Genomic DNA, 25820 nt, shown 5'->3' on the forward strand with positions numbered 1-25820 from the left:
TTAAAAAATGTGCTATTGTGAAAGGTTGAAACATAATACAGTATATTAAGAGAGAGCAAGAGCAATGGATAACACAACAAATTTGTACAAATTGTACAAATAAAAATCTGCAATATAGCGGGACTGTGAAGCAACAGCCGTCATATAGCAGAAGATTACTGTATCTGTACTCCATGATAATAATTTCCAGGGACTCATTGTTCCAGGGCTGGGACTCATTGTTTCCAGAAATATGTAACCTGGGAATCACATGGTCTCAAGTGTAAAATGATCTATGTAATGGTGAGCTATGGTAGTACAATAGCCCATCCAGAGGAGAAAAATCAAGATACCGATTACAGAACTGCATTTTTTTACAGTGTCTTCCAGTTAACCCTAAAGAAACAAACGCCTTTGAAACTTTGGAACTATGGAATGCTTTACCTCCTCTATAAAAAATAATATATATAAATCAATCCATCCTCTGTAACGCTTATCCTTACCAGGGTCACAAATGTGCTGGAGCCTATCCCTGCTGACTTTGAGCGAACTGGTGAACTGGTCGCCACCCAATCGCAGCTGTCTTCGAAATTATTATTTCAAACACTTTATTACTCCTGCTAAGATGAAAACACGTACACTATGTAAAATACAAGTGCAAATATTATTTTATAAGAGACTGTATTCAGATACATGGACACTTGGCATTACTCAAGAGAGATACTTTATTTTACATTTTGATAGATTTTACAATTATCTTCGATATTGCTGAGCTGTCTTCTTGGCTTATTCTTGTGGTTTGGTCTCAGTCAAGGAGCACTGACCCCTGGCTTCTAACCAATAGGGGGCGGGGGGCCTGCTGACTAAAGATAAATACCACCTACAAACACACACACACACACACTTATACACATTCGCACAAACGTGCAGGGAGAAGTCAGTTATAAAGGTAAACTCCTTTTGACAGCCAGACGAATACTAGGCTTCACACGATCAGGATTTTGATGATTTTTGGGGCCAATCACCGATCAGCGAGTTTAAAAAAACGATAACCGATCCGATCACAAGATGGAGGAATATATCTATTTTAATGACCTGTTCATTTACTGTATATACTTGTGTACTTAATTGCTCAAAAAATTTATATTTACAATAAATAATGTATCTTTGTTCCTCTATTTATGCCAGTGGGCCATAGTGACAGACAGAACAAATAAATGGTCTTCTATTAGATGGCAGGAAGTAAATACAGTAATTAATGTATCCACTTTTTGTGACATTTTTGTTTGTTGGTGAGCCATGAGATTTTTCAATTGTAAAATATGTTCCTTGGCTCCATAAAGAGATAGAAATCACTGCTCTAGATCATGTATTCTAATCAGTCAGGCATTACATGTCAGAAATAATGGGTGCAAACTTACTGTAATTAAATTACCCACACCAAAACTTTAGAGCATGACTCGACAGAACGGCGGCATGTTTACATACAACCGTTCGTGCTACCACTCGCTTGCCTGGCTACATAACGTTTTTGTTGCCTGCTGGCGAGCCGTATCGTATTAAAAGTACAGGAACATACCTCAAGCAAGCCTTAAACAAACATCTTCTCCTGTCCTGAGCACCGGTGACCACCAACACACGTTTTTCCCCATTTTGTCCTTATATTACCATCGCCGCGCTCCACTCTTGTTGTCGTTGCCACGGTAACGAGTGTATACGGTCGCATTTGAGTTGACAAGATAAAGCCCAATGATTGTAACAAACGGGATGCGGTGATATCGGAATACAAGATTTTATTGTAGTAGTCTGACAGGGCAATCTTGAAAGAGCAAATTTGTCTTGTAGTCTGATCCGGGCATTACGTGTTAAAAAAATAAACTAGCTTTTTGATTCAAATACACTGTGCACGCGGCGATGCGGAGTAAATGTGTTTTGCGGAGCCGATCAATGACGTTATTGATCGGATCGGCAAATTATGACATTAAAGCCGATCATCATAAATTGCTAAATATCAGCCGATACCGAGCCGCGCGATAAAACCGGTGTAAAGTCTAACGAATACGAGGCGAGCGTCATCAAAGGTGCACATGAAGGGAAATAATCCTTCTCTTCGTGGGAACAGAGGAAGGCATATTAAAGCTTGTGTGAAAACCAGTGCCATGTTTTTCATTACGAGCAAATTTCCTGTTTTCTTTATCACAGTCACTCGTCTCCCACTTCCCTTTTTCACGGACAGTGAAGGAGATGTTGCTGCTCGTGTTTCCTTGCTCCTCCATAGTTTGGTCCCTGAGCACTCATACGACAGGAACAGGAAAAGCGCAACATCGCGTAAACAAACAACTATAAAGGCTGCATCGTGGGAGTCATTAAGGGATATTTTTATATTGATGTTTTAGCGGGTTGCTGTACAACACTGCAATTATTCCGAGATTGACACGTTTGGCTCTTGCTCATGTATCCTATTGAAGGCGTACACTGAGAATGAGAAAACGCTAAATGGATTTTCTAACATCTTTCCCAGAGAGCAGTACAAGATTGACAAGGAGTGCTACACATTCATTTTAGTGATGAATTGCTACACATTCATTTTAGTGATGAGAAATCTGGCAAAGGGCCAAAGCTGGGGCACTCTACACGTCCGGTGAAGGACGGGAGGCCATGTAGGCCACGGAGCAGACCCGCTCTCTGGATGTGGAGTCACCCAGCCTCGGGCTATGGCATACTCCCTCTCACTCCCAAAAAAGAAAGGGTGCACTTCCTCCATCATCTGGACACAAGGCCGGGCGGAGCAAGGCGACGGCCTGACTGGCAGTTAGGCTTTGATTTCATTGTTTGCGTGAAGGGGGATGACATCCACTATGTCGCTGTCCTCTCTACTATTGGGGCAGTTTGGTCTTTCCAACATCCTGCCATGGGAAGGGTGCCAACTAAAGGATGCGCCGACAAGCCATCTGGGCCAGCTCCTATGTTTAAATGCTCTGTTCCAGCCTATTTTCTTCCTGTACCCGCCTCACAGGAACACCAACCCATTTTTGCATGACAATCATTTTTAGCACCGTCCCCCTGCTGAGGACATATCCAGTGTCAGTGATGACATTTAGATGATGAAGCAGTTAAAATCTCCGTTTGAGCACAAAAAGAACTAAAGAGCAGGGCTCCTGCAATGACTCCACAGGTCCTAAAACTGTCAAACTGCAGCAACTAACCAAAGGTTAAACTTTCAAGTGTGCTTGTTACCTGATTCCCAGAGACTATCCTCACCTATATAAGTCTACGCTGCTGAGAGGTAAATCACTGCAGCGGGTACTGCTGGAGTGCAGGACTGGGGCCAAAGTGAAGTAGGTCAACAGCATGCTTAATGCCTAAAGGGAGGGAAGTTTCCCCATTGACCTCTTACCCATCAATATCAAGCATCTCCAAGTGACAAGTGCTATGAAGGGTTAATTGTGCAAATGCAACCAAATTACAATCACCCTGCTGCCTGAAACAAGGAAGCAATTGGAACATAATAGCAAAAGTGGCTCTCATTAAGATTCAGAGTCTTCTAATGATGTTTGTTGCTTAGCAACATTACACTTTGGAGCGTTGTAATGTTCACGGAAAAGTCCCTGTGTTCAGTAACCAGTTTCCATTTGAACGTGTGTGGAATGAGTCAGCAACAAAGGCAGCAGAAAAATGTTTCTTCGTGTGTGATGGTTTGACTCAAATAGCTTCCCTGGCAGTATGTTTTATCTATTATCAATTGTGGCCTCGCAATTTCTTGATGAAAATGGTAAGAGCTGCAGACAATAACAACTTTATGGTCATTTTAGTTCATTATCTGGGAATAAGTTTTAATGACATGCATCGCGGGTGACAAAACTGGCAGCGCTTCAGCCGGTGATGTCTATTTTTCCTTTCCAATGAGGAATGAAAGTGTCACGGTTAAAATGCTTCATTTCCAAAATGGACACTGACTTTCTACATTTTGATGCACAGAAAATACCTAGCGTTAGTAAAAAATTAAAACAAAAACAAAAAAATGGCACAGATGGTTTCCATCAACTATCTTCAAACAAGGACACATTTTTAGCCTTGCCTGCAAATTCCTGCAGTTGAAAGAGCTTATCTCTCAGCTCTGGTCGTGTTTGGGCTGTTGGTGCTGTAACCTGATGTGAAAGTGACTGACCAGACATGTATGATGAATGAAGTACTAGTCTCCATTTATTTGTACTGCAACGAACTTCACATTTGGAGCGGTAGAATTCCTCCCTCTTAAGTTTTACTCTCCAGCTGATAGAAGAAAATATTTGAGGACATGCCCTTGTGCGGTCCTGAGGCTGTATTGTGAGATCACCGCATGAAAAATTTGGTTGTTGTTGGCTCAAACGAGTCAACCATAAAAGTCGGCCACAACAATAACACCCAGAGTTGAGAGTCACGTTTTGGGTATGATCTGATCAAGTGCAGGCATGCGTACTTAAAACATCTTAAAGCAACATTGACACTGTTCTCCCAAGATGCACAGAGTCAAAGATCTTTCAGAAGAAAATCTCTGCTCCTTCTCGTGTGTCACTTCTTTAATCAGCAAGCCTTTCAAAGGCTAATTATACTCAAACACAAGGAAGCTGAGCAGAGATTAATCTATCATTTACTCCAGACTCAATGCCATTTCATCTTTTACAAAAGCCAAGTTGCACTTTTTACATGGAAAGAAAACCTGCTGCACTTTTAATATTAGCACCATATCTCAAACCATAGGTAGAGAGGCATGAAAGGGAGATATTGGAAAATTGGCTTGAGGTTTAACGCTTGAAGCTCCAGAAATGTAGCAATCATGTCATTCCATCTCCCTAAAATGATGAGGTCAAGTAGGCCCCAACAACCAACCACCATGGCCACTCTCCCTCTCTCTCTCTCTCTCTCTCTCTCTCTCTCTCTCTCTCTCTCTCTCTCTCTCTCTCTCTCTTTCTCTCTGTGATACTAATGCAACGTTCATCCAAAGAATTCCATACCGGATCGGTCGTGGCCCAGGTTAACAACGTCCGCCACCGGCGTCGGTGTAAATTCAGCTACTGTGGGTTGAAGTCGAAGAAGAGGAGGTGGAAAGCGGGTTCTTCAGCAGAAAGAGAAGCGGAAAGCACAGAACCTAGAACTGAATGTGGAGACTTTGAATGTTGGGACTATGACAGGAAAATCTCGGGGGTTGGTTGACATGATGATGAGGAGAAAGGTTGATATATTGTGTGTCCAGGAGACCAGGTGGAAAGGCAGTAAGGCTAGATGTTTAGGGACAGGGTTTAAATTATTTTACCATGGTGTAGATGGGATGAGAAATGGAGTCGGGGTTATTTTAAAAGAAGAGTTAGCAAAGGATGTCTTGGAGGTGAAAAGAGTATCAGATCGAGTGATGAGGCTGAAACTTGAAATTGAGGGTGTTATGTATAATGTGATTAGTGGCTATGCCACACAGGTAGGATGTGACCTAGAGGTGAAAGAGAAATTCTGGAAGGAGCTAGATGAAATAGTTCTGACCATCCCAGACAGAGAGAGAGAGTCGTGATTGGTGCAGATGTAATGGAAATGTTGGTGAAAGAAATATGGGGGATGAAGAAATGATGGGTAAGTACGGCATCCATTAAAGGAACTTGGAGGGACAGATGGTGGTAGACTTTGCAAAAAGAATGCAAATGGCTGTAGTGAACACTTTTTTTCCAGAAGAGGCAGGAACATAGGGTGATTTACAAGAGCGGACGTAGAAGCACGCAGGTGGATTACATCTTGTGCAGACGATGTCATCTGAAGGAGGTTAGCGACTGTAAGGTAGTGATAGGGGGGAGTGTGGCTAGACAGCATAGGATGGTGGTGTTTAGGATGACTCTGGTGGTGGGGAGAAAGATTAGGAAGACAAAGGCAGAGCAGAGAACCATGTGGTTGAAGCTGAGACAGGAAGAGTGTTGTCCAGCTTTTCGGGAAAAGGTGAGACAGGCTCTTGGTGGACAGGAGGAGCTTCTAAAAGACTGGACCACTGCAGCCAAGGTGATCAGAGAGGCAGGCAGGAGAGTACTTGGTATATCTTCTGGCAGGAAAGGAGAGGAGGATACTTGGTGGTGGAACCTCACAGTACAGGAAATCATACAAGGAAAAAGGTTAGCTAAGAAGAAGTCGGACACTGAGAGGACCGAGGAGAGGCGAAAGGAATACATTGAGATGCGACATAGGGCAAAGGTAGAGGTGGCAAAGGCCAAACAAGAGGCATATGATGACATGTATGCCAGGTTGGACACTGAAGAAGGAGAAAAAGATCTATACAGGTTGGCCAGACAGAGGGATAGAGATGAGAAGGATGTGCAGCAGGTTAGGGTGATGAAGGATAGAGATGGAAATATGTTGACTGTTGCCAGTAGTGTGCTAGATAGATGGAAAGAATACTTTGAGGAGTTGATGAATGAGGAAAATAAGAGAGAAGGGAGAGTAGAAGAGGCAAGTGTGGTGGATCAGGAAGTGGCAATGATTAGTAAGGGGAAAGTTAGAAAGGCATTAAAGAGGATGAAAAATGGAAAGGCAGTTGGTCCTGATGACATTCCTGTCGAGGTATGGAAGCATCTAGGAGTTTGCATGTTCTCCCCGTGCCTGGGTGGGTTTTCTCCGGGCACTCCGGTTTCCTACCACATCCCAAAAACATGCATGGTAGGTTAATTGACAATTCTAAATTGCCCGCAGGTATGAATGTGAGTGCGAATGGTTGTTTGTTTGTATGTGCCCTGCGATTGGCTGGCGACCGGTTCAGAGTGTGCCCCGCCTTCTGCCCGATGATGGCTCGGATAGGCTCCATCACGCCTGCGACCCTAGTGAGGAGAAGCGGCTCAGAAAATGGATGAATGGATTGATGGATGGATTCTTCATAAACAGCTGGTCAGCAGTAATGAGTGATGAACAACACCAACATGTGCATGACGTCTCTCTGAGCAAGACTGCAAACCACCTCAGCTGTACTCCCACGACACAGTAAGTAAAGGGGCTTTCTGACACTCATTTTTCAGCTACACTTCACAGCCAAATCACAAAACAAAACAAGTAGGTTCCTTTCAGCAATATAAGACAAAGCTAACTCTCTGCACCTCCTCCATGTCAGTTCAGTCTACGTCACTCCGACACGATATCCACAGTATGACCTACATGCACAGGTTGCGTGGTCCTGTGGTGTTAACTCACTCAACACAATTGGACAGTCTTTTATAAACAAACAACAAGACACATGACAACATCACGCCTCCCCCGAGTGCCTTGCTGAATGCTTGGACACACATGCTGGGATCACTCTTTCAGTTGGAAAGCACAAAGCTGGAACCATATACTGTATAGTGGCGCACTTCAGCGAGAGCTATGCTGTATACCACGGGTGTCAAATTTGTTCTCATCATGGACCACAATGTAGTAATCGTTCTTAGGGGGCTGGACTGAAAACACATACTGTGTACAGTATGTATAATCACTAGGGGTGTAACGGTATTAAAACAAAAATCATGGTTTGGTACATACTGTACTTTGGTTTTATGGTCGTGGTTTGGTTCACATTCAATACAGTAAGAGAACAAAATGAAAAAAAAAATTAAAAAAAACCTGTATCTGTTGTGTAAACAACAACAGATTAACATTTAAAAAGAAATAACAACAGCTTCAATCTTTTCTTTTTAGGAAATGACAATTACAATTACAATTATCAACCATTTGCCTTCATTTTAAGAAATGAAGGATGCCGACAACTTTAACAATAACAGTTTGAACAGCGTGAATTATGTTATAAATAAATAAAATATGCATTATGTTATAAAGACAACAATAGTATTTGTTATTGCTTTAGATTTATCTGGAGAGCCCAGCAGACGATGTTTAAATGTTGTTAAAAGTTGCATTTGTACGGTGCTACTTTTAACAGTTACTACTTATTCGCACTGCACACATTCATGTGCGTGTGATGCTGTTTCCAATGAGATAACAAGTTTAACATTGTGCCAAAAGTATACTGCTCGGCATGACATTTGCAATCCTGAGGCTGAGCTGCACTGTGTTTGTTTGCGGACTAGGTGTGCGGCGAGAGCGCACTTCATGTGTCTTACCTAATATGTTCTGTGTGGGAACCCTAGTTATTGGGTCATCACATTACATAATTACCCCTGCATTTGATTTGTATAATTTTTTTTATTGATAACTATGTTTGAACAGAGGACAAGGAAAAATTGTGAAATGAGGTGACTCATCTGGTCCACAAACCTTGTATTTAACTACTGTTCTGTGTACAGTGTACTGCTTATAAAAGAGTAATATTATATAGTGACAGTAATCCAAACTATTCACTTAGAGATTTGAAAATTGTCATTAAAAGTTGTCTAAATTTAAAACACATTTGTTTTAAATGAAATTGATATGTATAAAAAATGTATTTGATGGAAAATGTCAGTTTATTTACTAATCAGAACAGAAAACATTCATTTGTAGGCATTAAATATTCCTTTACATAAAAGTTGTTGCGTACAAAATCTATCCCGCATATTGATGCATTATTCACTGAGATTAGGGAAAACATATTTGTTCATATCATCTATCGATCGATCGATCTATCTATCTATCTATCTATCTATCTATCTATCTATCTATCTATCTATCTATCTATCTATCTATCTATCTATCTATCTATCTATCTATCTATCTGTCTATCTGTCTATCTATCTATCTATCTATCTATCTATCTATCTATCTATCTATCTAAATACATTAATAAAAACGTATAAAAGGCTTAAACATTGAAACTTTGAGAAATTCACGCACTTCCAACTTCTAAATTTAGTTGTCAAAGTCCTCTCACCTGCTGTGTATGCAACTCCAATCCAAGTACGACAGAAAAACTCCAAAGACGTCTTCATCTCTAAAAACTCCGTTCAACTACCAAATGTCTGTTTTGTTTTGTTTTGTTTTGTTTTTTGTCAAAAAAAAAAAAAACTTGCATTTAGGGGAAGGGGGCGGGGGGTGGGGGTCTGCTGAGTGGCTGATTGTATTGTGAGTCCACGAGGAGGAGTAAACTCAGGTGAAACTCGGCCAGCCGGCGTGTGCAGTGCGTGCATGTGATCTGGACACAGGGCAGATCCCAAATGTTGTATGTGTGTGTGTGCGTTTGCATGTGGGGGTGTGAGCGAGTGGGAGCTGGTGTGTGGAAAGGATGCATAGGAAGTGAATGAGTTCCCTTTCCTATGCTCATGACTGGAGCAATCACTGAAGCGTGCGTATCCAATAATGGTGACACGCTAAAGAGAGGTGGCAAAAGTACTCACACTTACTATTTAAAAAGAAGTGCAGATACTTGTGCAAATTTAAAAAAAAAAAAAAGCGTGACACAAGGGGGGTTGGGTGGGGCCAAATTTCTCTGCACACAAAATACTTTCCTTTCTTTTCTTTTTTTTAACTTGCATAGTGCTCATTCTGAGAAAAAGAAGAAAATCACTGGACATAAACCATCATGTATCCATAGCTTTTCTAATGCTAACTGAAAATTGCAAATTAAGTAAAGATAACAACTTTAAAAAAGTACACCTTCCCCATATGTGTTGTTTCAGATTAGATGGAGAATTAACACTCTTGCCGCGCCAGAAGCTGTTGGTTTTTAGGCGGTCACAAGTAACAACACATTCACCACAAATCAGTCTTGTAACTGACATAACATTTAAATAAGTCCATAGATGGAGAATATCTTACTTCTCTGAATCTGTTGCCGTTGTCGTTAGGGGTTGGGCATCATTTGAATTTGCGCGATTCCGGTCACGATTCTGGTTCCTCATTCTCGATTCAGATTCTTTTAGGGGGCTGGATTTATAAAGTTTGCATGGTTTAAATAAAGGGTGTCCAAATTATGAACATCCATTTTTTTTGCAGGCCGCAGCATAAACTAAAATGAACATTTTACTCTGGGTTCTTTATAACCAGTATCAATATCAACCCTATGAACTAAAAGGCAATGTGTGTGGAACTAACACAATTGACTTAATAATCATTAATTAATGTTTAAGCTAAAAGTTAAATATAACATTGTTAAAATAGTTATTTGGGACTGTTTTCATTCATTCATCTTCTGTTCCGCTTCTCCTCACTAGGGTCGCGGGCTCACTGGAGCCTATCCCAGCTATCTTCGGGCGAGAGGCAGGGTACACCCCGACTGGTCGCCAGCCAATCGCAGGTCACATAGAAACAAACAACCATTCACACTCACATTCACACCTACGGGCAATTTAGAGTCTTCAATTAATGCATGTTTTTGGGATGTGGGAGGAAACCGGAGTGCCCGGAGAAAACCCACGCGGGCACGGGGAGAACATCCAAACTCCCCACAGGCGGGGCCGGGATATGAACCCCGGTCCTCAGAACTGTGAGGTGGATGTGCTAACCAGTCTTCCACCGTGCCGCCTCAGACTGTTTTATCACGTCAAATGTTTATATGTCCAAGCTTTAACTTGGCTTCCTGTGTTAATCTTAAAGCCTTTTTTTTTTTTAAGGGTACGCACCGGAACGTAGGATTTTGGCACGGAAAGTAACGTCACACGACACCGGTGAATTTTAAAAACGAAAGTAATGGAACCAAATGCTGTAAAACGTTGATTCTTTTACCAACTCAGTGATGAAGCACAAGGTTAGTGTTTGTGATACTGTGAGACAACGTTTATGTGAATTTTGTCCCAATTCATTGTGATGTAAAGTTGTTAGTTTGACCTTTGGTGACATTATTGGCATAGACGTATTTTATTGTTTCACTCACCCAATTTGACATGACTGAAGTTCCGCACGGTGTATGCTGAGGCTCGGAACGGGAGGGAGCGTGTCAGACTTCTACACATAGTGAAAGCCTCCTTTGCACAATATAATCTTATTCCCAGTGTTGCACTGAGGCGACTGGTCATTAATTTTAACATAGTTGAGACCCACTTTTGTTCGCCGGCGGCGTTGGGCACAAGCAAGTCTTCATGCGCGTTCTTCTTCGTTGGCTTTCTCCACTTCTTCTTCGGGGTCGGCGGACTGTAAGGCATTGAAACTGGGAACCGAAATTTTTAAATGTGTACGATTCTGGGAGAACCGGAACGTGAGTTCAATCGGTTCTCGATTCTCGAATCTCGATGCCCAACCCTAGTTATCGTTAATGCTCCCTGGCTCACGTCCATCTATATCACTGCGGTCCCTGTTTTTTTCGAGTAAGAAAGTATTTGTAATTTTCTTTTTTTACTCCGCATCACTGATAATGTAATAGGGTGTAGTGTAGTGTGTGCTTTGTTTTTTAATAAGGAAAGTAGCACTCTATAACATTATACTTCATACAAAAATATAGTTATAACATAATTAAATAGAATTAAAGAATTAAACAGATTGTGCATCATGATTCATTCATTGGGGCTCCTTCTGGTGTGTGTTACTTGGCAACTGGTATGCAGACTTAAACGAAGAAGAGTTTCACAACTGCTGTGACTTTATTCATTTTATACAGAGCATAAAGAATATATGCCAGTGAGTATTGTTAGATTGTCTGTCTACATGTGTTGCACCGTTTATGTTCAAATATCCGTTGCTTGATGTGTAACATCGCTACATAGATGGTATTCGTTAGCCCATCTATGGCATGTCGTATTGTTTGTCTTCGTTTTATATTCAGTTTGACAGGTAATTTCAACTGAGAGTGGCATTAAACAGCTTGAAGACTCTTTTTTGAAGAAATGTTCACTATTTGTCAAACTGTTGCTTGTTGTGAAGTGAGTTGAGTTGTGTTCAATGCGACCATCCGGCACATATCTCAAATTTTTACTTAACAGTCAAAGAAAAGAATCAGCCGAACGACGGCTCGTATCTCGAAAATTAGGTTTCTCGTATCTCAAGTCACCGCTGTAATCCAGTACGGGGTCAAACAGTCGCCATCATGCAACCTTAAGTAACATTTTAGCATTCTTAACTGTCATTCAAGTGTACAAAAACCTAACCACTGTTGTACTAGTATCTCATTTGTTAACACTTGTGACTGTCACACAAATGTAAAAATAATTTTAACAGTGTAAATAGTGAAATGCACAAACAAAATAGTCAAAACTGATGCATACTTATGGTTCATTCAATGAGAGGAAATGCCAAAATACTGTATGCCAGAAGATTTGAAAACAAAACTGTTTATCCAGCTCTGCAACAATAATGTAGTGTTATTATATCAAAATGATATTTATTGTCCCACAACTTATCACACAAAAAAATGGTAAAGTTACTTTTGTATTGCTGTACTTTTTAACAAAGAAATGAATGCAATGAAAATATCACGTCCTTGGCTGACGTAACTATACCGTATGTCCTTGTGCTTGTGCCAGAAGTGTTTTGCGGTACTTTCTAATTGCTCAGCATTCCCAATGTCAACAGACATTTGTACAGAGTTACCACTGGCATTTAGAAGATGCAAATAAATGCAAGATTAATCACATTCTGCACCCATATTCTAAGGTCAGCTGGTAGGTAATAAGGTAATAAATCCATAGAATATGCAGACAGCTTTGCCTGTGTAGGTCAAAATGTCTGCTATTCATTTTTTGAAAGCACAAAAACCTTTGTACTGTACATATTGTTCTCAACAATATGAATTCCAGACAACAGAAACTAATTTAAAGGTTTTTCATGCTCAGACCAACACAATATATCTTCTCCACCCACTTCAAACTGTCTCCAAAATGGAAATGAGTAAGTAATATATAGAAAAAAAGTGCAAGCTGGTCACTCCCCCCTGTCTAATTATTTTGTCCCCTCAAGGGAAGTGAGTCCCTTAAACGGAATTGTGTAAACATATAGATGCTGTCATTATTCATCAAGCATTTCTGCAGCACCGTAAGTGCCCCATGAAGAAAATCAATGCTCTTCTTTTTACCAAATTTGAAATCCTTCACACTAATATTGAAGCTACGGGACTCCAGAATCAGTCATTCTTCCTAACAGAATCCCAGTACACGCCTGATTGTCTTTCTCAATTATGTTGTTATCCTCAGTGATAGAGAGTAAACCACAGGCACAAAGAAACTACTATCAAGAGTGTGTGGAATAACAGGCAGGCAGATCATTGTGCATGTTTTTTCCTTCATATTCCTCACGGCATGAGACCTCTGTGACCTTAAAGCACAATGTTGAGATTGAATGGTTGTAATTAAAATGTTCCCTCCTCTCACCCCCCTAGGCTCTGTAGCTTCAGAGCAAGATAAGCACACTAAATCACGTTGATAGTTTTGCAAAACGTTATGCTGGGAGTTACCAAATCTCATCCCAAATATAAAACGGGTAAAGTCATAAAGTAGAGAAAACACTCAAGTGTCCAATAGAATAGTGCATTTTGCACATAAGCATTAAGACAAGCCATTTGTGCAGAAAGTGATAACAAACAACAGCAGCAGTGCAGGGATCTATGGTGGTCCTTGTTGTGTCATTTCCAAAACTTTATTATGCCGCGGGCTCCTAAGAGACAACTCAAAGAGTCAAGGACTCGTCCTTGAGGTGCCAACACTCTATCCGGCTCATCTCCAGGCCAGGAAACACATGAGGGATCCACAGTGAGAAGCATAGGAAGGATGTAGCTCATGCTCGCAAGTGGCTTACTTTGAGGTGCATGCCAGTGGGTCGGTCCAGCACAGTGCAGCATGCCAGCCTCCTCAAAGCATGCTTTTATATACGGAACATTTTTCTTGTGCTTAGATTGTGGCACCAGACATCTCTCTTTTGTCAATTTTGGCAAGAGAATTTAGTGGGAGTAAACCTTTCACTTTATTACCTCCACCCAGCACAACATACTGTAACCTGGTACTGATAATAATATGCCTTTGATGTGCCAACAGACTGGGTATTTTGTCTTTTTTAAAACCTATATGAAATTATAATTTTGCAAGAGTCTCTTAATAGTTTTGTCTTTGAGCAAGCAACAAACCGCTCCTCAAAAACAGTCGTTTGCAATGTGGTTAGGGAAACACAAAAATACGGTGCTCTCCCTATAGAGTTCTAATCTACTTTCTGGTGCTTGTTAAGTAATTTACACACATAATTTTTTTAAATCTTCCTAAGCCACACATGATGAGGAAATAATCGCGGTCTGCAGGAAAAGCATGTCATTACTGTTCTTATAGTGTTGAGGTGACCAACACAGCACACCACACACATAAGAATAGCCACCCCTCCCAAAAGCAGATGTCTGGCATCGTACTAAAATTGACCTATGAGAGGCAGTATGGTGCCACAGGGCATCAACACAGCAATAGCAATGCAAGTAGAAAGTCATTTTTATTGTGGTAATTGACTCGGGAGACATGTTATACAAACACTCAACGTTACCAGTTGCTCCTCTATTTGTGCCCCGCAACACTCATGCTTCAAGTCGCTTTTTAATTGACTATCTTTCCGTTTCACGTCAAATTCACAGTCGAGTGCATGGTTCAGCTGAACTGTGATGACCAAACACGTAACAATTTGCAATCATTAATATTGAATAGGTTTAGCATTTACAATATTTTGGCCCCGAATGCTATTCCAGCAGATCAAAGAGGAAAAATCACTCTTTCCACAGTCCGCGCCACAGGATCCCACAATCGCTTAGAATAATCTTTTAGAGACATCCGATAATGGGGCCTTGGTTCACTTTAATTGGAAAGGGGCTCAAGTTCAACCCTATTATCAGTATTTGTGTACTCCATTATAGAAAGCGCAGCACACTAACAATTTTGTGGAAAGGTGGTGGAAATTATTCAATCATGGTATGTAAACTGGTTCAGTATTTTTTCCAGAAACATTTTCATTGTTGTAGGCGTTCAAGGCTAATTACTGCCACCTATTCAGGATCATTGACCGCAACTGATGACAAATTTGGTGACAATGTATAAAATACATCACTTTAATTTCACCACTTAAAGTGCACCATCTTTTTTTTTTTTTTTTTTTTATCTCTCTTACATTATTACACAACCACTAAGATAAAGCAATTCTACCAATATCTCATAATATTGTTTGGCAACCAGTCGCACAGTAAGTGTTGGGCCTGTGATCTACTCTTAGACAAGAAGTCTAACAGAGCTCCTGCCACTTTTCCATTGCATGGTCCTGACTTGGTTGAACATTGCTTTAGTCGCTATTGAATCTTTTCCATCAGAAAGAACATGTATTAGCATTAATTAGTACTACTGTAGTCGGCAACATTTTAACTTGTGAAGATACATTACTTGGTAAATTACCCCACTGTCTAGTGGTCCATTTTCCTGTCTCGCAAAAAAATAAAATAATTCTCAGTTTTCTTAGCCTCCTGCTGCACTATTTTCTATATGGAAGAGCTATGTGTTTTTAAATCATAATTCAAGAGATGCAACAGGCTCCTTTGGGGGTCATGAGTACTTGTCTTGCCTCAGGCACAGCCACCACATACGAAGCCGTAGGTAAGTAATGCACAATTAATAGTTTCAAGTTTAGCACAACTGGGGAAACCAACTGTGATTTATTACATTAGTTTTTAGTCCCTTTTATTCATTATTAGATTTTTAAGTTCTTCAATTCACTTTTTAATCTACTGTATGGTGGCATTTGAAGGAAACACATAGCTATGCAAGGAGTTATGTTAGCCTAGATCCCTTGAATACATGGAAAAAAACATCTGCATTATGTAGTAATAGAGCACCACACACGTCAGCCACATATTCACGTATTTCTGTTCCCAAGGGGAACATTTGGCTCTTTGTTGCAGAATTCTCCACTATTTGACAAGGTTATGTGGTGTGTGGTTCACAGTGGGTTGTCTGAGTGGTGTAATCTAATTGGACAGGGCCGGTGCCTCAGGATATTGAATACTCGACTTTAAGCACCATGATCACGGAGAGAGATACAGCAGAAAAGAAATGAATGCTCATATAAATGTGATTTTTTTCTTACGCTTAGTAATAAAAAATCTCAGTCATAATTTATCAAGACAAGAGTGTGTGATAAAGAAAACAGAGCAATGCTTTTCCTCCTTGGAAGAGTGCTGAGTCAGGAAAGATGTTTATGTCCCCCATCCTGCTTCAAAGGTTGCGCGGACCAGCTCGCTCCAGTCTTCACAGTGATCTTCAATAGATCTCTGGAACTGTGTGAAGTACCATCCTGTTTCAAATGCGTCACCATCATCCCAGTCCCCAAGAAACCTGCAATCTCGGGTCGGAATGACTACAGGCCTGTTGCCATGACATCTGTGGTCATGAAGTCCTTTGAACGCTTCATGCTGGACCATTTCAAGAGCGTCACAGGTCCCCTGCTGCAGTTTGCCTACCAAGCAAACAGGTCTGTGGATGATGCAGTCAACATGGGACTACATTTCATCCTAGAACACATCGACTGCACCTTTCAATTCTTGAACTACTCTCCTCCAAGCTTCTCCAGCTCAACGTCTCGCCTGCCATCTGCCAGTGGATTTACAGCTTCCTGATGGGCAGGACACAGCAGGTGAAGCTGGAGGGGCACCATCTCATCCACACGCACCACCAGCACTGGGGCGCCCCAAGGATGTGTCCTCTCTCCACTGCTCTTTTCTCGCTACACGAACGACTGCACCGCAAAGCACCCAGCTGTCAAACTCCTGAAGTTTGCAGACGACACCACAGTCATCAGCCTAATCAAAGACAGTGACGAAGTCTGGATATTGACAGGAAGTGGAGTGGCTGGAGCTGTGGTGCGGCCGACACAACCTGGAGCTGAACACACTCAAGACTGTAGAGATGATCGTGGACTTCAGGAGGTATCCTTCACCACAGCTGCCCCTCACGCTGTCCAACTGCCCTGTGTCAACCGCCAAGACCTTCAACTTCCTTGGAATTACAGTCTCTCATGACCTGAAGTGGGAGACCAACATCAACTCCATCCTCAAAAAGGCCAAGCAGAGGTTGTACTTTTTGCGGCTTCTGAGGAAGCATGGCCTGCCACAGGAACTGTTGAGGCAGTTCTACTCAGCAGTCATCGAATCAGTCCTGTGTTCATCCATCACAGTCTGGTTTGGTGCTGCCACAATAAAGGACAAAGTCAGACGGCAAAGGACAATGAAAACTGCTGAAAAAAATTGTTGGTACCCCCCTACCCACCCTTGAGGACTTGCACGCTGCCAGAACTAAAACAAGAGCATGACAAATCCTCTTGGACCCTCCACATCCTGGTCACCACCTCTTCCAGCTCCTTCCCTCAGGTAGGCGCTATCGAACAATGCAAACTAAAACCAGCAGACATTCCAACAGATTCTTCCCTCTTCTTCCCTTCTTCTTCACTTCACTTCTTAAACATTTAACTTACAATTCCATTGTAACATAATAAGTGAATTTTGAAATCGGCGACAATTAAGCTGCAGGCTTGGCAGAATAAGAAAATAGGTGGAGTTTTACCGTTGTCCGACAGACAATAATATTGATTTGTGAAGCAACCAGGAACACATACTAGTATAAGAAAATGTGCTCGTCATCTGTGTGGGCAGGCCAAAATCTGGCTAAAAATCTAATATGTCATAAGAAAAACAGCCTAAAATTAGAACTATGGATTAAGTTCCAATGTCCATAGTATTAGATAAGTCCTTTAACGCTCTGCCCTGATGTAAGAAAGAACAGAGTTTAATAGCAGACTAAGATGTCCATCCATCCATCCATTTTCTTTACCGCTTATCCTTACTTGGGTTGCGGGTTAAGCTAAATATTACATATAATAAAAGGGATGCCGACAAAAGTTGGAGGTCACTGATGTTTGAGTGGAAGTTAAGTAGCTTTTTTCTAAGAACTTGGATTAATGGCATTTCAATTATTCTCAATGAGCAAAATTGATATCCTTTAAGAGGAAATTGAGTTATGATCTTGGTCATGGAACAAATTAAACTCAAGCTGCAACTCTACTAAATACTAACGGGACACCACCGAAGGTCTGTACGAGTGTTTAACGTTTCTGCTATAGTTACTCCAAAGGTGTTCGGGGCTCAAGTTCTTCTACTTGTATTTATGAACTGGAGCACAGTCATCCTGGAACAGAAAAGTGTCGCGTAAGTGGACAATTGTCCACGGGCTTATTACGTTAGTCCACATGGTCCTAGTATTCTGCACAACCCATCGTGTACATAATAAACTTAGCAGAAAAGACAGCAACATCCTGCTGCTGCGTTGCCGTGACCTGCGGAGCACCCGAGAGCCATCCCCACTGTCACTCTGTTTATTTGACCTTTCACACGGCAGGAGGAAACAGGACGCGGGCGTCCTGGTGTGTTTGAGCAGATAACCACAAAGAGCGCGCTTATGCTTGTAGTTTGAGTGTCAAGAGATGAGCCTGTGTATCCCAAAGTTCCTATCCAGGTGCACAACGGCCATACAACTCGCCTCATTGCCCATTCATTGATTTAAGATTTGATGGTGCTTAATTGATTAGTTCAAGTTCGTGTGCAATGTCACAGCTGCTGCAACTGAAGCAACTCACCACTCACTTGTTTACCAGCTTATAGACAAAAAGTGGATTTTTAGTACACAAAATCTGTGTAGTTCATATACGGTACATTTAAATCAAATCTGGTACAAATAATTGCCCAAAATACATATCAGTATTTTATTAACATAACACATAATTAATGTGCATGACCCAAAGGTGAAAACAATATACACATTATGATAAAGCATTCTTGTGAGATAATTCAACTTGTGAAAACTGCACAAATCAGGTTTAATGATATGTATGAATAATCCATCCATCCATTTTCTGAGCCGCTTCTCCTCACTAGGGTCGCGGGCGTGCTGGAGCCTATCCCAGCTATCATCGGGCAGGAGGCGGGATACACCCTAAACTGGTTGCCAGCCAATTGCAGGGCACATACAAACAAACAACCAGTCGCACTCACATTCACACCTACAGGCAATTTAGAGTCGTCAATTAACCTACCATGCATGTTTTTGGGATGTGGGAGGAAACCGGAGTGCCCGTAGAAAACCCACATGCACGGGGAGAACATGCAAACTCCACACAGGCGGGGCCAGGGATTGAACCCCGGTCCTCAGAATTGTGAGGCTGACGCTCTAACCAGTCGCCCACCATGCCGCCTGTATGAATAACTATTTTAAAAAAAATACACATTCTCACTGGAGTGCACTTGCAGAGGACTGACTTAAAGAGGTAATTATTACCTCTGCCGAGCACGAGGGCAGAAAGTTTGTGTTAAAAAATTTGATTTTTCTCTCATGTAAAATATGTACCTTGGGAAACACTGCTCTAACCTCTTATCCTTTTACAAAGCCAGCAGGTACTATTTTTAGTACTAACTAGAAATGACAAAAATAATCACACGTTAACCACACATAGAGACAATCGGGCTGTTTTTGTCGCGATTCTGACACTTTCCGACCAAGCACGTCAAAAGCAGACAATCTTTTTATCCTATAAGATTGTCCTTAGGTTTGATGTGTGTTAAGAGTGCATTCGTCACGATTTTAGGGTCCAAAACCGGTCGGGCCGACAAGCTTAAATAATCAACGTTTTCAATATTTACGATGGACGACTAAAACTTTTCATTTGTGTGGGAGTCATGAATCCGAGAAAGGTGACGTGGAACAGAATGTAGCTAATCAAAGAAGCACTCAAGATTGACGAACACGAAAACGACCATAAATTAAAATTAAAATGTCTTATACCCAATGTCGTTTTATGGATAAAAGTGAGTTCCCCAGACAGCAAAAAGTATTTTAAGTCTTTATTTATCTACACCACTTTATATGAGATTTTTTTATTTTCATGTGTGGGGTCTGTCACAGATGTGTACCAGGCGTTAGCTGGACGCTGCAGTACGAGATCATCTCCACGTAGCTGCAGACGTCCATTTTCCTTGCTGCCCTCAGTCTCTTCTCAAATACAATTGGTCTTCTTATCCCCGATAACTTAAAGAAGCAGGGATAACAGCTTTTGTTTGATAAAAATAGTATAGCTTCATATTGATTGTAACTTCATTATTCTTAGAGGTCAACAGCTGGGTAGTGGAAGAGATTGATAAACTAAGCCCTCAGACCGCTGTCATTGATCTAGGCAGGAGCTGAAGAAAGACAATGCTTTTCCTTGCGGGCCATTCCCGAAAGAATAGAGCAGGCTCATGGCATCAGCGTTGAAGTACACCGTTCTCTCCTCGCAAACGTAGAAAACTCAGATCTTCTTAGGTGAGCAGCTGAGCGTCAGTCATCCTCCAGGGCTGCGGGGCAGCCAAGTATTCGATTATTTGTTGCGAATCCACAGTGTCTAGTAGCCTTTTTTGGTTCTCATCTTTATCCGAACGTGTCTGTCGACCCATTCAGCAACAACACCCAGTTCCCGACCATTTATTGTGGTCGCTGTGTGAGTTGATGTCATCACATTCCACTGCCAGTGTTTTGTCTTAGGAGAAGAAAATGCTCGCAATGTGCTGTCTCCACATCGAAAGTTAATGGTGAGGGACCGTTTAGGTGAAAGAATCCATTAACTTGCTGCACTGATAATATTTTATATAATGGCTTTCTAAATTGAAAACATCACCAGTCAGTGGAACAATAAATTCATTAGTGTTGTCTATCTACCCCTTTAGGTTTGACACCAGAGGTTCTTTCCAGGAATTAACTCCCTTTGTTGAAGCTAAAACAGTCCAAATCTTATTTGTGTCCAATGAGTCACAAAAAAGACGATCACCTGATTTCTGCAACAGGAACATCTTTCTCCATGTGATGTATTGTCATGGAGCCATGTACGTATGTGCTGCTGAAATCACCCATGTGCAGCATCCCCCACCTTCACACGCTCACTGCTCCATAAAATACACAGATGTAATGTAACATTTCCTCAAGCACACATGCCACTATTGCAGTATGAAACGAGATGGAAATTAAATTAAAGTGTGACGGCAAGCAAACATGCCAAAATTGTACCGCCATTACCAGATAACTAGCAAACCTTAATTGCTCAGTGACTGTTTTTGTCAATGTTTTTATGTCTCAAAAGTGTTCTCTGTCAATTGACTGTCTGTTGTCATACTAGAGCGGCTCCAACTACCGGAGACAAATTCCTGTGTTTTTTGGACATACTTGGCAAATAAAGATGATTCTGATTCTGATGTCCCTCCGTATTCTTTCTGAGCATTCTCCCTCCGTGAATGCTTTCCTTGCCGTGTGTAATGCGGTTATATGTTGTCCCAGCCATGCACTGATAATAGTGCCTTCCAAGGCAGCTGGCTTGTCAGCTAGAACCGAATGAAGATTGGGATTTTGTCCAAAGGCCAACTGGTATGGACTGAAGCCTTGTACATTTTGCATTGTGTTCTTTGCCATGAGTGCCCAATGCAGAGTTGTTCCCCAGTCACATCTGTTGTCCAATTTAACTTTCAGCAGTATTTCCGTGAGTGTTTGATCATGGCGCTCAAGCAAACCATTACTCCATGGACTGTAGCCAGCAGTGGTCTTTATCTCAATATTGAAATTTTCAGCCATGTCTCTGATTTCATCGTTATTAAACTCCCCTCCGTTGTCACTAAAAAGACGCTCCGGCGACCCATGGACACTAATCCAGGAATGAATGAAATGTTTCACTATCACGCTTGGCTTCTTCGAAGTGACAATGCTACCAGCACTGAAACGGGTGAAGTGATCAATAATGTGACGGTACCACACATTTGATTCTAGTTCATGTAAGTACAGTCTCGTTGCATCGTGAAGCCATGGGCAGACCAACAGCAGGTTTCGGTTTAGGCTTGCTGTGCTTGAGACATATCTCACATTTGCCCACTAGTTCTTCTAAAATAGTAGTGTTCTCAACATTAACATCTCCAGCATTCATGAGCAGTTTCTTGAGTTTATCAACTGAAGCAAGGCCAAATTGCTTGTGAAGTTTTCCACAAGGTTTTGTGCTTTTTGTTCTTTGTACAGTAGTGTTCTGAGGATGTGCTCTCTAAAGCTAACTGTTGTTTCAACATGGTTGCAGTATATTTCTCCAAGTCTAGCACGGCCCCTGCTCTCTTTAGGGAAGCCTTACTTAGTAGTAAGGGAATGTCTGCTGTAACCACTTCTGTTTCAATGCAGCATTTTTTGTTCCCACCTTTGCTGGAATTTTGACCTTTTTTGTAGAGTTAAGAACTCTTTTCCATCTCCGATTTTTTAAAAGGCTTGCTGCTTTTCACTCTTATCTAGTCCATGTACATAGTTATCCAGCCATTTTTCTCCACATACTGTCCTTGTGCAGGCTGTCTATCACAGCTGATCCTAAAGCTTCAACCATGAATATTTCACAGTCAGATTCCTTGATAAACAGTGTTATGTTACACTCATCAGGTTGTTTACTGTATTGATTTTCACTTGTCATATTTATATTTTCTTTCTTGTGAGGACAGTCTTTCACCCAGTGGTATGTGCTTTGACAAATTCCACACTTCATTCGTCTTCCGTATTTATCCAGTGGGTTGGTGCCTGCGAGTAAAGCTCGAGCCTGGCCACTCCGAGCTTGTGACTGTTCTCTTTTGTTGTTTAACTTGTCTGTCTAATAAACAGCATCTTTGCTAACATTAATTGCTCCGCCTTTTTGCTTGCTCTTCTCGCCAAACACACGTTTGAGCGCTGATTTCATATCATTAAAAGTGTTTGTTTCGCAACACAACAGTTAGAGTCAACTGCTTTTCTTTCACGTCGAGTCCAGCAGTATCCAGTAGTTTAAACGCCAAAACTCCGCCGCGCAGAACCATATTATATTTACGGATTTTATTGTATTTTTGTTCAAAGTCCGCAATGTATTCCCTCATCGGGAAGTGATCTTTCCTTGTGATCCGGTCAAACTCGGAATACGCTTTATAAGCCCGGTCCTTTTCCTCTCCCAAGAAAACTTTGTCGATTCCTGAAACAACGTGGTCATGCCATTACCTTTATCCAGATCATCTGCTTGTATTTCCAGAGCTATGTCCCTTGCTCTGCCTCATTTTGCTAGTTCTCGTAGGACTTGCCTTCGTCGAAGCCCGGAGTTAGTCTGTAGTTGTTAGCAGTAACCATCCTCTACTACCATGTTAGTCTCCAATGAAAATACAAGTTCAAGTTGTTTTGTCCATTTTTTTATCGTTGTCAACAGCTTAACATAACATCACGGTCACTCCCGCCCAGACAACCACAACGTGCACACTCATGACGTCATCACTCTGCGCTCCCTCGTAAATGGTTGATGATTGCTGTAAATAGCAGAATAAACCCACCAAAAAAATTAACTTAACAAGAGGAGCATGTTGTTTTGATAGCATAAAAGTCGAGCCAACGCTAGCTTGCTTAGCTATCTTAACGTGATGCTTTTTTTCTGTCTTTCAAGCACAATGAAAGTTAATAAACGAGGGAAGCTATTTTGTGTGCAAAGTTGTTAAAAAAGTTTTAACTTTTGCATTTAAATACATTTCAGAATCTGTATGAATCAGAACTTTTACCAAAGTTTTTTCGTAAATAAGTATTTGTACTAATACTTCTTTACAGATTCTGAGCACTTTTGCCATCTCTGGATAATAAACATAATAACACAATCATATCTCAACTTCATAACAAATATTTTATTTTGTTGTAAGGCAATATTTTTTTAAAGTATCACTTTAATGGGATGGGACAAGCTCTGAATGTTGTAAACTCTTGTTTCCTAACCAGTGTCATATTGAGTCTGATATTCCGATTAATTTCATCCATCCATCCATTTTCTTATATCACGTATCCTATTCATGGTCACAGAAAGTTGGAGCCTATCCCAGATGACTTAGCATGAAAGGCAGACTACACCCAGGGCACATATAGAGACAAGTTTTCACACTCACATACACACCGCCACACTGCCTGCACGGAAGTCACGGAACGGAATGCACAGTTGCACCATCAGTGACTCCATTCAATTCCATTCCCATTATTAATGTCACGTTGTTCTTCCTGCATCAGCAGCACCTCAGCTGGTTGTATCCAAGTAGCGCACTCCATTTTCCAGAATTTTGTAACCATGTGTATGTTTTAAGGGAACTACTTTGATCGTCTTGAATTGAGCATCATTCACAATCAATCAGTTTTTTTCCCAGATCCTCAGAAAATTATCTGAGAGGTACCAAAGAAAAGAAATTTGAAATGAATAAAGCTCTTGCTTTGATATGAAAAAAATAATCCCAATAAAACTGAAGATAAATAGAAAATGTATTGCAAATAATCCTGCGGAATATTGTCACGGTGTGTGATGCAATTGACTTACTTGAAGAACCATTTTGTCATTCGAGTCTCACCTCTACCGTAGTTGAAGCCGCAATGGCAGCGCACTCCTGATTTTTCCCTGCAGCTCTTTAACTGCATGTTAACTGTGCTCCACATGATGCTGGACTTTCTCCATCTCCTCTTCCCGCTCTCCATTTAAGTGCTCCAGCACAGAGGCCTTCTCATCAGGCAGGATGGCTCGAATTTCCCCACTGATACAGGCAGGCCTGCAGATATTTATTGACTCATTGGACTAAAGGAAGGCCGACGGGGATCTTTGACGCAGCTCATCAAGATGCAGCTTTCAATAAAAAAATTTATTGAGCGGCACGAAAATACAAAGACTGAATACTATGATGTAATTCCACGAGTGCTTGAAACACACTTCTGAAAAAGTAACCATGTAAAGAAGGTACAATAAATTTATTCTTAGAGTCATGGGTCTGCTTGTCAAACAACTAGAGAATGTTTACACAGGGCCGGCATTTCCTGGTCATCATCTTGAGCATGTGCACTTCCCTCCCATTTGTATCCCACCAAGCTCTCCTGTGTTAGTGTAATGCACTTTTGTCATTTAACTGAACGAGACTTGTTTTATTTTTTACATTGAACCATTAATATGTCTTCTTTTGAACATTGCAGCAAACATATATGACAATATTACAGTATTTCTCAATTGCTAAAACACAAAACCGTACTGTCTCAACCAAATGCTTAGTGCCCTGAAGCCACTTATTGAATTGCTTTTAGTAGAAACTTAAGCACAATTCAGCTAGTTAGACACTACATATATATATATATATATATATATATATATATATATATATATATATATATATATATATATATATATATATATACACACTTTTTTTTTGAGTGACAACAAATAAAAAAAGTTTCATTTTAATCCTACAAGAGCATCATAATCTTCACATTTAGAATTACATTTCAAAAACGTATTAAATCAAATACTCATTATATATTTTCCAAAGCCACAGAGAGCCACAGCAGAAAGATGAACGAGCCATACAGTATGTGGCTCTGGAGCCACAGGATGCAGACCATTGCTCTACACAGTGCTGTACGCAAAACGTTCTTTCAATCTGTCCATTTTCCATTATATTTGTAGGCCTAGTACGTTTTCATATATATATGCATAAATGCATTCCTTTTGTGAACAATAAAGGATATTCTTGCAACGTTATGATCTGATCATTGTATTTCCCTTTTTTCTATGTCGTGTTTAATAACTGTATTTTATTTTGATTGATTCGAGGTATGATTTGACAACAATGTTTAATTTTGAGCACTGAGTCTGAGGTTTTGCAAATACAGCTCTAAAATTGGGTTTTGTGTTTACAGTTTAGAGAAAACCATGTGTGGTTTTAAGAAATGTCTTAGCAATTGAGAAGAACTAAGTACACCTGCACAATTCAATGACAATAAAACTAAAACACTGTCATCTTTGTACATATCAAAGCACGTGTCACTTAGTACATCTGCAAACATCATTACATATACTATGACATACTGTAATCACCTATTATGGAGCGACACATGCATTCTTATCTACTAAGTGTTCTGCAGTAG

At 40.8% G+C, this 25820-nt stretch overlaps 2 protein-coding genes across 14 annotated transcripts in view; one reads left to right on the forward strand and one right to left on the reverse strand.

Moving 5' to 3' along the window:
- flt4 (fms related receptor tyrosine kinase 4) overlaps positions 1-25820 on the reverse strand; it is an 87522-nt gene that overhangs the window by 45751 nt on the left and 15951 nt on the right. For 10 of the 13 annotated variants that reach the window (XM_061786657.1, XM_061786663.1, XM_061786654.1 and 7 more), the window contains one exon: positions 24263-24457. In XM_061786657.1, the coding sequence (XP_061642641.1) occupies positions 24263-24386 (124 nt within the window). In that variant the 5' untranslated portion in view covers positions 24387-24457. Of the gene's footprint in view, positions 1-1558; positions 1577-4973; positions 5111-8824; positions 8972-24262; positions 24458-25820 lie in introns of those variants that run through there. The other 3 variants (XM_061786664.1, XM_061786665.1, XM_061786666.1) reach the window with 3 other exon arrangements.
- Positions 5453-6772, forward strand: LOC133484320 (uncharacterized). Its single transcript, XM_061786674.1, has 2 exons — positions 5453-6552; positions 6682-6772. The coding sequence occupies exons 1-2, from the start codon at positions 5818-5820 to the stop codon at positions 6685-6687; spliced, it is 741 nt and encodes a 246-aa protein (XP_061642658.1). The 5' UTR covers positions 5453-5817; the 3' UTR covers positions 6688-6772.

Source organism: Phyllopteryx taeniolatus, chromosome 10 (assembly GCF_024500385.1).
Source record: "Phyllopteryx taeniolatus isolate TA_2022b chromosome 10, UOR_Ptae_1.2, whole genome shotgun sequence".
NCBI lineage: Eukaryota > Metazoa > Chordata > Actinopteri > Syngnathiformes > Syngnathidae > Phyllopteryx > Phyllopteryx taeniolatus.